The 14,057-nt window shown below is 40.0% G+C and overlaps 1 protein-coding gene across 1 annotated transcript in view; it reads right to left on the bottom strand.

Moving 5' to 3' along the window:
- Nucleotides 1-14,057, bottom strand: part of MTTP (microsomal triglyceride transfer protein) — a 109,642-nt gene that overhangs the window by 59,861 nt on the left and 35,724 nt on the right. Inside the window, exons 2-3 of the mRNA XM_075860635.1 lie at nt 9,638-9,825; nt 4,943-5,086 (exon numbers count right to left, since the gene is read on the bottom strand). Of these exons, the coding sequence (XP_075716750.1) occupies nt 4,943-5,086; nt 9,638-9,825 (332 nt within the window). The remainder of the gene's footprint in view (nt 1-4,942; nt 5,087-9,637; nt 9,826-14,057) is intronic.

Below are 14,057 nucleotides of genomic sequence, written 5' to 3'. Positions count from 1 at the left end.
TGTGTTTGGGGCCCAAATGTTAGGCGTTTATTGACCAAAGCATGTGCGACGCTTCAACCTCAAACTATTTGTCAGCATTATACTTTCCCAATATAAATAGCACTCTAGATGTGGTCAACTGGACGTACACAGTAGGTAGCTGTGGAAAATAAAAGTTCTTATCTGAAAAGCTATCGGCCTCGACTCACCCACTAACATATATGTTCAGATTAGGCATCCTTTATCTCTCATTATATGACCTGGGATTGTGTAAGGAACTGGTAATTGAAGAGTCAAATAGATATTCTGTTGGGAAAAAGGGTTGATGTTTTTTGCTACGAGTAGACCAGTTACAAAAATCCTTTTTGCCAAGCTTTTCTACTTATAAATTAACTGATAACAAAGAAAATTATCTAATACATTATTTGAATGCGGGTGGTCAATGTGACGAGACCCACAACAACTAAGGTTATTCTTGACACAAATGTTATCCATAAACACATGAGATTTCTCTGATTAAATAATAAAGTCACAGTGCCTGGTTACGAGCAGTGAAAGTGACGCAGGAAGCCATGGCTTCTTTGTTCTAGGGATCGTGAGGATCCAAGCAGTTGAATCTCCATTGATTATTTCTTATTGCTATGTCATAACTTATCTTGCTTTAAAGGGGTTTTCCCATAACTATTATTTATCATCTATCCACTGGATAGGTCAAGGGTCAGCAACCTTTGGGACACAAGCTGTTACATAGTTATATAGTTTGTACGGTTGAAAAAAGACACATGTCCATCAAGTTCAACCAAGGGATGGGAAAGGGGAAGTAAAGCATTTCTACAAATAGGAGCGAATACTTTTTCGCTCTAGGAAATTATCTAAGCCTTTTTTAAAGCCATCTACTGTCCCTGCTGTGACGGCTCCTGTGGTAGGCTATTCCATAAATTCACCATTCTCACAGTAAAGAAGGCTTGTCGCCTCTGCAGGTTGAACCTTTTTTTCTCCAGATGGAGGGAGAACCCCCTTGTTTTTTGAGGGGTTTTTACATGGAACAGGATTTCACTATATTAACGCTTGTCTGCAAGATAATCGTCCTATATAAAACCCCATTTAGTCTTCAGAGACTTTAAACATTAAATGTGCAGTAAAATAATCTTCACTTATCACCATGTACCAATAAAACTAATAAATAAGATCTCTGTATACAGGTCACACACAACCATATCTAAATACTGTAGGAATCTGCTTAGAGACAAAGTAACCCATAACCACAGACATGGACAATAAAGTAGGTTTAAATATTGGCTTTAAACCTCATTGCAAAATTTGCCTTAGTCGTAGGCTAACTAGTTGTTAAATATAAAAAGTTTCCTCTCCAGAAGGTTGCATTCCGTCCCAGCAAGTAATTCTGTATTGGTAATGCATGGCTCATCTATGTTTTTTATTAATATGACCTCTAATAAATAAAAGGTTTTCTTCACGTCTTATTTAATAGCGGTAGCAAACGCTCGATCATCTGCTGGTCATATTGTTTTAAAAAAGTTAAATATTATCGTTGTCGGCAGCACATCTCCCTGTGTAAATAGGGAGACGCGTTGCCGACGTGATAATAATGGATGGGGACGAGCGATCGGAATAACGACCGCTCGTCCCCATCCATAGCTCCGTGTGACAGGAGCAAACGAGCGCCGATCAACGACGTCTCGTTGATCGGTGCTCTCTGCACCGGCCAAGTGTCAGCCGGTGTAAAAGGGCCTTTAAGCGTACCTAACCATTCAGGTGACTTTCAAAATGAGTGGTCATGTGTGTACATGAGGAATAACACTATTTTTGGTCATTATATGACTTGTACTCTGCATGTTTTAGCACTATTTTTGGTCATTATATGGCTTGCATGTTTTAGCAGTGCCCCCCCTGCAGGCTCTATCTCTAAATCTCAGTTTTACCTGAGCTTGTAGTTGAAGCCTGAATGCTATAAGGTGTGCACACCTAAAGAAGCAGCAGCATGGACGACATAATACAGCAGTAATGAGCAGTGTAGCTGTAAATCCAGCACTGAGGTGAAAGAAAACACTTTCAGTACCAGAAGCTGCAGCAGCATCTTTGTATGTCTCTCTGCCTCTCTCTCATTCTGCTCCCTCCTCCTCCTCTCCTCTACATAGGCTTCTGAGGGCAGCTGTAAACTGATCCCTCAGTGACATGATAATCTGTCTCATCTTGAGAGGACATTTAGCAGTAAATTCAGAGTGAGTGAATAGTTAAGAGGGGGGTCTGATAAGTGGAGAGGGATTTTTTTCTCTTTTAAGATATATTACAAAGTTTCTTATATTCGCTTGTACTATTGATTTATGCAGAGTTTGTTTAAAAGTTAGTGACCATTTCAAAAGATTTACCCAAATGAGACTTTCTTCAAACATTACATTATACACTCTATTTGCTCTAGATTCTAATCAAAATTCCTTTCACATTGAGCATGAGCCCTAAAATTCTAGTTGGCCATCTGTAGTTATCTATTAAAAGATATTAGGGTGGATTCACATACAGCAGATTTTGTTGTAGAAATTTCTGCGACTGACCCATTCATCTGAATGGAACTTGCAGAAATCCATCTGCTTGCCACCAAAACGACACCATTCAAATGAATGGAACTGATTTTCAGTATCTGCAACAGTATCTGCCGCTTGTGAATTCACCCTTATTAGCAGGGGAAATGGGTACTTCATACTCGATTCACCTGCAGAAGATGCAGCATTAAAATACAGTATATTCTCCAGATCGAGAGCCAGTCTTTGCAGGGACTCTCTGATCTGTCTAAAAGAGGGAGGTATCCACCCCCCCATGTCCTCATTACGCCCTAGTAGGGCATTTTTCCATTGGGTGTTAAGCAGCATTTATGTTGAAATGTCTAAACAACACCTATGTTTGAGAATACATCCCCTGAATGTCAGACAGTGGGGTCTAATTGCTCCGATTGAGTAACAATGAGGATTAGTTAATCACAAAGCTGCATATTATCTGTGGATCTTTTGATATCATAGGCCATGATTACGACCACTCGGGTACACGGATATATTTTGGTCAGTACTTTGCAATAGTATTCGTAAATCTAGCACCTATAGAGATAATGTGTGCTCACATATAGAGTAAAAAATACATACATTTTATTGGTATAGATTAAAATCGTACACAAATAATAAAATGGAATGCAAGAATGTTGATGATTCCATTGGCTACTAGTACCTTTAATGGTAGGGTTTGATCAATTACCAACCACCCTAGACGAAGCTTTTCCAAGCAAAATGAGTGTAGTGTCTGGTGGATATGTACGTTCGCTGGTCCTAGGCACTTGTCTTCCAAACATTTGTCCTCATTTTCCCTAGATAGGATTGCGAGGCCATACACTTTTTGTAACTTCTTTATATTCCTGTACTTTTGACTTTTTGCTTTGCTTTTACATCCAGTCATTTTTCCTTTACTATTGAGTCTGGTGGATTGTGGAAAATTATTTAAAATGTATGTGATTTTTACTCTATATGGGTTGAGCACATATTATCTCTATAGGTGCTATATTTGATCTATGTGCGTGGCCTTAGACCCGAGATATACAAACATATCCTTTGGTAGGATCAGTGTTTTGCATCGGTGCAATAGTATTTGTAAGCCAAATCTAGGAATGTGTTCAAAACACGAATGAAGTGTGAATATTTCAATCATACTTTTTCTCTTTTTATGTTCCCCTCTTAGTTTTGGCTTCCAAATACTGATGTAAAATACTTACCAAATATAAATAAATACATAAAAGTGACTAATGAACTAAATTTTTTTATTAATAGTTTTTTTTAAATATTAAAATCAATAATAGGCTGCATAGAGTCACTATTGAAGGCTGCCATCAGATAAGACGTAACGTGTGTGATAGACTTGATTTATAGATGGCTCATATTGGTAGTTGTGCGCAGGTCTAATAAACTGCTGCCAGGATGTCTATGTGGATGAACTCTAAACTATTTTATCTGTGCTGTAGGAACTTGTCAATGCTGCCAGTTTTTTATTTCAGATATCAATTTAACTAAATATTGTAGATAGCAGAAGAAAACGTAGGCTTCATTATGCTACTTTCTGCAAATAATATTACATTTAAAGGGGTCATCACAGCACAACAAACCCTGGCCATGTGCCCTATGTGGAAGTCATATAGTGGGGTCCAGAGCGGAGTGCCACATTTCTCCTGCAGAATGCATGCTAAGACATGGCTTCTCTCGGCGAGGAAAGCTGTTCCCCGGGGGTGAGAGAAGCTGTACCCATGGAGATCTGCGTGTCAGCTTCATTTCTAAAAGGGGTTGTCTTTGTGAGACAAACCCTTCAATGTTTAAAAAAACAATAATTTCTATTATAAACTATTTTAAACTATAGAAAGCAATGTAATGCAAATAGAAAGACTCTTCTTAAAGAAAGCTCACAGAAGTAAAACTTATAAGAAGATTTGAGATATATTTGCAAATATGTATGTATGTAAATGTTTCTGGACTCTCTCAGAACTAAAGAGAGATAAAGTAGTTATCATAGGGACGAACATTTTTCTGGATTTCCTGACATCAATTATATTCCACTACAGTCAGTGTTTTATATATAAAAAAAAAAAGTGTATTATAATTGATACAGTTAGCAAGTAACCCATACCCCCTATTGCCCAACTGCCCACACTACTCTAACTCCCTTGCCATATGGTCCCCAATTACAAGTTCCCCTTAACCATTATACAATCCCTCACCCCAGAGGTCAATGTACTTGTATGCACATAGTCATAAACTTGAATTGTTATTTGCAACAGGTTAAGATGCCAAACATGGCAGGATTCTATAGTCTGATCACACAATAGGGAACAAATTGGCCTGAATATGACTGAGATTATTAACCCTTCCAATGACAAAGAAGGCACGAAATTTGTAATAATCTCTTTCTTCCTTACCTTTCCATTAGTCCATTGTACAAGAAGTGGTCTCTGAAGAATATCCAGATTAGTATCTCCTAGTAGTTTTGCAGCATTGGTCTCTGTAAAAATATTCTGACCTTGTGGACGTGTGTTTATATTTTCTACTTTAATATTTTTCACCTGTAACAAAAAGAAACACCTTAACTATTCATTTCTTAAACTCAAGCAGGACCACCCAAGTATTGTGAAGAACTAATGAAGAACTAATAGGGAAAGGAGTCATGTTAGACAATTTACATGATGTAAACAATCAGCCACACCTGTCTAGGTTAGAGTAGAAAGGATCATTTTATGGTCAGCAAAGGCCACACTTGGTCACTTAAAAGAGTAGTCTCGCAAAGATAACACCTTCTTAAACACAGGCTAGCCTGACGATCAGCAGATCGCCGTGGGTCTGGTTTCTCTAACCCGTGGAAATCAGCTGTAATCGAAAGGGAAAGCCAGATTTGGAAATATATTTCTCCTGCAGTGGGTTTTTAATATTACCATCAACAGGTAACTTAGGAACTTTATCAGGACATGGCCTTTGTACAGCTAATAAAGATAACACCCTATACTACCCTGGATTGGTGCTGAAGATACTTTACTTTAACCCCTTCCCTCTGCAACCATTTTTTGGTTTTTCACTTAGCTGTTTCCTCCTCACCTTCCAAAAGACATTTTATTTTTCAGTCGATATAGCTGTATGAGTTTCTTACTGGATGAGTTGTAGTATTTACAGCACCATTTATTGTACCATATAATATACTGGGAAACGGAAAAATAAATTCTTTGGAATGTTGGAATGGCAAAAAAAACATTAATTTCTCCATTATTTTTTGGATTTCGTTTTTACCGTGCGGTACAAAACTAAATGTTAACTCTATTCTGTGGGTCAATATGATTATAGCGATACCAAATTTATATTGTTTTTACTACTTTTACAAGGAAAAAACAAATTGTTAAAAATAAAATTTTTGTGTTGCTATATTCTGAGAGCCACAACTTTTTTTTCCGTCGATTGAGCGGCGTGAGCTTGTTTTTGTGGTGTGAGCTGTAGTTTTTATTGATATGATTTTGGGGTACATCAGACTTTTTAGTCCATGTTTTGTGGGAGATGAGGTGACCAAAAAAGTTAAAAATTGTCTTACCTGTAATTTCCCTTCCTTGAGTCTGAAGGCAGCACCGAAGGGTAAATGGCCTCTGAGGATTTAGCCCTATGACAAGCCCACCTAGCATAAATAAATAATTAATTAGTAAACACAAGCTACCAATCAGCAGGCAGCTGACTGATTAAAAAGGACCATACACATATTGTGAACAAAACATAGCTAGAACTTGAAGCAAAAACATTTATTGGGAGGGATATAGTGCTACCTTCGGACTCAAGGAAAGGAAAATTACAGGTAAGACAAATTTTAACTTTCCTTTTCGTCCAACGGCAGCACCAGAGGGATATGCATAGCAAAACAAGGAAAAAAAGGGGGGGGTTCGTCCGAACAGCTGCATTAATCACTCCAGTGCTGAAGGCTGAGCTTTGAGAGGCCTGGATGTCAAGCCTGTAATGGCGAACAAATGTGCAGTGAGATGACCACGAGTCTGCATTACAAATATCTTGCAGACGTACCGCTGCTCTTTCTGCCCATGAGGCTGACACTGCTCTTGTTGAGTGTGCGCCCAGTCCAGAAGGAGGTTCCAGACCCTTCTGAATATAGGAATGGAGGATCACAGAATAATCCATCTTGCTAAAGAATCTTTAGCTGCTTTATTCCCTCTTCTGGGACCTTGAAATTTTTCTGTAGTTCTCAAAATCTCAGTCTTTTGTAAATAAATTGACAACGCTCTTTTCACATCCAAGTACTGTAACTTAGATTGAGGATCTGCTACTTGATCAGAGGAAAAAACTGGAAGAAAAATCTCTGTATTAATATTCTCAGTGGTCGCAACCTTAGGTGAAAATGCAGGCAACGTACGGATAATCACTGCTTCTGGAAGAAAAAGAAGATAAGGTTCTATGTAAGATAGTGCTTGAAGTTCACCAAGCCTCTTAGCGGAAGTAATTGCCACCAGGAAGAGTACTTTCCATGATAAAAATGTTATGTCTGCTTCTTCTAAGGGTTCAAACGGATGTTCGGTTAAACAATCAAGAACTAAAGGTAAGTCCCAAGTTGATATAGGATTTCTGACGACTGGTCTCAGGTTCTTTAGAGCCTTAAAAAAAAATTCTTACTAAAGGCTGTGATGAAAACTTTCCTTGAGAGATTGCATTGATCGAAGAAAAATGGACCTTTAAAGAATTTACTTTGAGTCCTAGCTGGAAACCATCCTGAAGAAATTGAAGAATTTGAGGTAATTTAGGATTAGATATGTGCTTTTCTGCACACCAGGAGGTAAATCTATTCCATACTTTCTTGTAGACTAATGTCGTGGATGGCTTTCTGGCTGCCATAAGAGTATTGACTACAGCTGTAGAAAAACCTGAGTCAGGATTATGTTCTCAAAATCCATACCGTCAACTGAAGTTTGCGAAGATGTTGGTGTAGAAACCTTCTCTGAAGTAGCAGATCTCTCTGGTCTGGAAGCCTCCAATATTCTTCCCTCGAAAGCCTCAATAGTTCTGGAAACCACACCCTTCAGGGCCAAAAGGAGGCGATTATGATGGCTGATCTGTTCTCAACTTTGCCAGAACTCTCTGGATGAAGGGGACTGGAGGGAACAGATAAGCAAACTTGTTTTTCCATGAAATTGAAAACGCGTCTATTGCGAACGGGTACTCTGTTTTTCTTTTCTTTTTCTTTTAGACCCATCTCTTTGTATGCTTGACATCTTTCCAACCTCAACCTGCCCAGGCACACTGGGCTGGGCCGAGGTGAAAAGCCACTTTAAATAGCGTTTATAATGAGTGGCGCATGCGCAGTGAATCTGACACGCACGCCAGATAACTACTGGAACGCACTTAGTGTGCATGCACCTGCCGGGAGTAAGGCAAACTCCAGAATCCGGTGATACTGGATTTGAATAAGCGGCGCATGCGCAGTGCGTCTGAAACGCACACCGGTGCAGGCCGGAAGAGGACTCCATTGACGGGAAAACACAAGCGCTTGGAGATGGTAAGCCAGGACTCCCAGAACTCAAGGAAACATATCCCTGAAATAAACCCTTGTAACACAGGGACACACCCCTGATAGAAACTTGCATCAACCAGGGTCACCCCCCTGAAAAAGAGAGCATACCTGGCAGGAGTTCAGGGACACCCCCCATAAAACTGAAACATAATCAACAGGGACACACCCCTGTATAGAAACAGTGGGCTCTGCAGGTAAGCTACGCTGCACCTGCTTCCTCAAAGACAAATAAAAAAACACAATGTGTGTTTGGTGTATGGTCCTTTTTAATCAGCCAGCTGCCTGCTGATTGGTAGCTTGCGTTGGCTAATTATTTAATTATTTATGCTAGGTGGGCTTGTCATAGGGCTAAATCCTCAGAGGCCATTTACCCTTCGGTGCTGCCGTAGGACAAAAAGGAAACAGTGATTCTGGCGGTTTATTTTTATTTATTTTTACTGCGTTCACCGTGCAAATTAAATAAAGCTATATTGTCATAGTTCAGACATTTACGGATGCAGCGATACCCGTTATGTTTGTTTTTTGCATAGCTTTCGGAGGGCAATAGGAAAAGTGGGTTTTTTAAACTTTTAATATTTTTTTTGTATAAATAAAAAAACTTTATGCAACTGTATTTTACTTTTTTTTTAATTAGAACCAGAGATCGTTGGATTGCTTGCATGTTATACTGCAATACTAATGTATCGTAATCTCTACAGGCTCCTATAAAGGCCTCTGGCAGGGCTGAATAGGAGAGCAGAGACGGCAGACCTTGGGGCCTTCAGTAGGCCCCCAGGCTGCTGTGACAACCATCGGCACCCCATGATCGCATCGCTGGGGGGGGGGTGATGGGCCATTGGAAGGGGCCGTTAACCTCTTTCCAACAGCTTAGACATAAAATACAGCCGACACGCGCAACTTATGGAGCAGGCTCAGACCGTTAGCCCTCTCCATACTTTGCTTCCCAGCCTCCACCGTATATATACGGCGGATGTCGGGAAGGTGTTAAGGAACTTTATTATTTACAATACTAAAAACTTTTAAATACAAATATGGTAAAAAAAAATTCAATCATTAAGACAGAATCAAAGTTATCTTTTTTTCTTCTGCACAATGCCCCAACACTAGGAATTATATGTGAAAATGTTGGCTTCCTGAAATTTTCAATCATTTTTATAATGTCACGTGTAATTTTTCATTTTTTTGAATAAATTCAATTGTGCCTAATACAAGCTTTTATCCTAGGAAGAGTTTATATTGGAAAACGATATAATGGCTAAACTGTCGAAAATGTGGAAATCTCCCTAGCTTTCAGAACTGGCCCATTTCCTGATGCAACTTATTTTCTACACAGAAGAGATTCTCAAATGAGGCACTCATTGGTGGACTTGTTTGGAAAAGTTGGTGTAAAATGAATGCTTTAAATCCAACATGACACACTTCTTTTCCTCAAGATCTTATATCGGGAGGCCCCGATACACATTCGATTATTTGGCTGATCCTGCCGGAATCGGTGGCTTCAATTGAGCTTTGTCTAAAGTGTATGGGTACCTTAAGACACTAGAAATGCTAGTGTGAAAAAACATACCGCAATCTTAATGAGTTGGTCATCTTTGTTGGTAGGGTTTCTCCATATCAAGTTGACTTCTACATCTGACAAAATCTTGTAGCCCACACTATCCTCTAGGGATCCTCTCGGTTTATCGATTAGTACTTCTGTTGTATATGCATATTTATATACCTTGTCGTTGTTTAGCCTTGGACCCGCTGTATGTACTGTATAAGAGAAAGCAAACATTATCATTAGAAATTAGACTTACTGGACAGTGTCACTGTTAGGCTTCATTCACACCTGCGTTGTATATCTATCAAACCTGCTTTCACTGCCCTGTAATTACATTTGAAATTCTAACATTAGATGAAGATACAATTCAGTGTGAAAGAGTTTGTAGTGTAGTTTTAGATGTCTTGCTGTATTACTCATAAGAGAATATTTACTAATCACCAATTGCATAAGTATTCATGGTCTATAATTATATCATGTCATAGTATACTAAATAACTTTGTAATGCATGCACAAGCAAGTGACACTGGCTAAGTCAGGGATATGCTAAGCATGCATACCTGTCACCTTCCCAACATACTCTTATGTTATACATTGAAAGTCCTTTAGTAGGCATCTTGACTTTTATAAGCAATAAATTATTTTTATTTACTTTTCCCATTATATATATTTTTATATAAAGTTTTCTTATTATATATATTGTTAACACACTGTGGACTTGCATTGCATTTGAGACTGATGAATTTCGCATTCAGTAGACACTGGTAATCTGGCTGAATGATTTCATGGTATTATTAGGTTTCCATTCAGTTGAATTGCTAGAGAGAAGGTCTTTCTAAAGACAATCTCCCAACAGGCAGACCCTTTGTTGCAGATTTTCTGTCCGGATTTGCGTACGGAAAATCTGCAGCGTATTTCAGTAGCAGCAAAGTGTATAATGTTTTCAAAATCTCATCCACACACTGACGAAAATTTTCATGCAGAAACTGACCTATGGTGCGACTTTTTTAATTCACAGCATGTCAATATATGCTGCGGAATGGTTGCGCATTTGTTGTGGACTTTCCCTATTGAGTTCAATGGGGAAGTGAAATTCTGCAAAAAAAAATTAGTAAAAAGTAAAGAAAAAAGCAAACATATTTCCGCTTTAAAATAAAAAAAAGTCTATAGTCACCTCCCCTTGTGTTCTCAAAAAAACGCTTTACTCCTCCCCTGTCTGGTCTCATTGCTGCCAACCTCCTGGAATGAATTTTAATCCCATGTGACTGCTGCAGCCAATCAAATGGTGTAACGGTCACATGGGCTAAAACGTCATGCCAAGAGACTGCCTCAGTACAGACCAGATGGGGAGGAATGACACGTAGCTATGTCAGACCAGAGGGAGGTGAGTATAGACTTTTTTTTTATCCCCTGATCTGGTGTCCGCAGATTCAAATCCGGCGAAAGTCTGCACTATATCAGACACGATTTGGTGCAGAGTTTCGTCTGAAATTCCCTGCGATATCCGGGTCGTATTTCAAATCTAACCCGTGTGAACATACCCTAAGGCCAGGATCAGACGAGCAGATTTTATGCAGTTTTTGGCTCCATTTTTTTAGTCAAACGCAGGAGTGGACAGAAAAGAAAGGAGATGCATCAGTCTTTTCTTTATACCTTTCCTTCCTTTTGGAAACAATAGAGCCTTATACAGCTGTAGCCCCACCTAACTGGGTCGCGTCTATTGGACCTGGACCAATCAGTGATTAAGACGTCAGTTACGGACGCCCACAGAACGGGACGGCCCCATGGTAACGGCGCGACCAATGGAAATGATGCATGCAGCATCAATGGTATCTGGGGGGAGCTTCAGGCGGCTATGTGAACAATGCTGCACAGCACAGAAGGAGCCACGGTGAATGACGGGCCATAAGTTTAATTAGGAGAATTCACAGAATTAACCTGAGAAACGGGTTATAGGGCTAATGAAAAATGCCCATATAGAAAAGGGGACATATGTGCGAGGGAGAGAATCCCCCCCCCTGCGAATTCCCCCCCCCCCCGTCTGGCATTCCCTGCGATATCCGGGTCGTATTTGAAATCTAACCCGTGTGAACATACTCTAAGGCCAGAATCAGACGAGCAGATTTTATGCAGTTTTTGGCTCCATTTTTTTAGTCAAACGCAGGAGTGGACAGAAAAGAAAGGAGATGCATCAGTCTTTTATTTATACCTTTCTTTCCTTTTGGACCTACTTCTGGCTTCGGCTCAATAAACTGAGCCAAAAACTGCACCAAAAAAGACATCAAAACTGTTTGTGTATTCCTAGCCTTAATGTGGTCAATGACTAAGGCCCCATGCACACGAACGTAAAAACGCCCGTAATCACGGGCCGTAATTATGGCCCATAATTACGGGCCCATAGACTTCTATTGGCCACGGTTACCTCCCCGTATGCTTACGGGAAGGTGCCCGTGCCGTTGAAAAATATAGAAAATGTCTTATTTCAGGCCGTAATTACGGCACGGGCAGGCCCATAGAAGTCTATGGGGCTCCCGTAATTACGGGTGACTACGTGTGTGCACCCGTAATTACGTGAGCGTTGCTAGGCGACGTCAGTGGATAGTCACTGTCCAGGGTGCTGAAAGAGTTAAACGATCGACAGTAACTCTTTCAGCACCCTGGACAGTGACTTCCGATCACAATATAGATCAACGTGTAAAAAAAATAGAAGTTCATACTTACCCAGAACTCCCTGCTTCTTCCTCCAGTCCAGCCTCCCGGGATGACGTTTCAGCCCATGTGACCACTGCAGCCAATCACAGGCCAATCACAGGCTGCAGTGGTCACATGGACTGCCGCGTCATCCAGGGAGGTCGGGCTGGATGTCGAAAGAGGGACGCATCCCCAAGACAACGGCCGGATAAGTATGAATTTCTTTTACTTTTACTACGGAAAGGGCTGCCCCTTCTCTTTATCCTGCACTGATAGAGAGAAGGGGCTGCCGATTAGTGCAGTGCAATTTTGCAGTGAAAACGTGCCCGTAAATACGGGTGGAATACTGATGACACTGGACCCGTATTTACGGGCACGGGTCCGTAAATACTGGTGCAATACGGGTCGAATGCGTGTGACCAAGGACCCGTATTTACGCCAGTATTTACGGGAGGAAAAAAATACGTTAGTGTGCATGTGGCCTTAAAGTTTAGACATGCAGAATGTGAGAGCGAGACTATGTGACATGCTGCCAAACTCAAGTGCACAATGAGGGGAGGAGACGGGTTTAAGGTGTCTGGAGTCAGCCCGCCTGCTCTCCAGAGGTTTGGACTGGTAGATCTGATGTTACATCAGACAGAAATATTAAAATAGTGGAATAAACGTGGATTCCTAATACCTGGATCAAGCATTCAATAGTTAATGGGCCAGTTTGCAACCAGACCCACAGCCCATTCACAAGAGAGCCACATTTTGAATTCAAAGTACCACACATAAGTTAAACAGATCCGCTAACATCAAACAGCATTTATTTTTTACATCATACAATAAAAGAATGGCAAATTAAGTGCGAGTAGCAGAAAAGGTTATGAAAATACATTTGCTGACTGAAATTCTAATGAAAATCAAAGAGCAGCTTGATTTTATATCACTGAGTGGATAGTAAATTTCGGCATTTTGTATACTGCTACTAGTCTCAGAAACTGTAATCATTATTTATCAAATGCTTATACATTTACATGGTCTCTATTCTTTATTATTATTGTAAGGCTCTGTTCACATGACGTTCAGGGCATACACTAGGTGTACATGTTGGAAGCGTGCCACTGAATGTATGTAACCTATACAGATGGCTACAAATGGGATTGACTCCCACTGCAAAAAAAAAACAAAACATGCTGAGCGGCATACAATTTTTGCGGCATCATCTGGAATTGAAAAACTTATTTGTCTATTGGCTATTGAAGTCTATGAACATGATGTTCACAAACATGATGTGCACAGGGCCAAATTAATCCCAGGTCCCATATGGAAACACAAGTTATTTAATATCAACAATCACTTCTACCGATCCTCTCACTAGATGGGTTAAAAACCCAGTGAAGGTGCAGTAAAGAATGCCATCGTACTTTTATCCATGACCTGCTTAAAATAGGTAGTAGTACTAGTGCTGTCCACTATAGAACCCTGCACCTCTAATATATATGAGGGGAAAAAATTGGTGGAAAATTGCAGGGACCTGTGGATCTAGAGATAGAATAATGTATGAAAATGTATCTAAGTATGCATACATTACCCACTTATTTTTTAGTAATTAATGGATACAGCAAAAACACTATCATCAACCTGAATAGTAACAGTAACACACTAGAGCTCAAATCTGTCAGACTGTTTCAGGAGAACCTGTCAACTGAGAAAGTCTACTGTATATGGCAAAAGCAGCAGTTGAGCCTCATGAAGCCTTCAATCCATG

The sequence above is a fragment of the Rhinoderma darwinii genome, chromosome 1 (assembly GCF_050947455.1).
Source record: "Rhinoderma darwinii isolate aRhiDar2 chromosome 1, aRhiDar2.hap1, whole genome shotgun sequence".
Lineage (NCBI taxonomy): Eukaryota > Metazoa > Chordata > Amphibia > Anura > Rhinodermatidae > Rhinoderma > Rhinoderma darwinii.
Note: the sequence above shows the minus strand (reverse complement) of the source record. Positions and strands in the feature narration are given on the sequence as shown.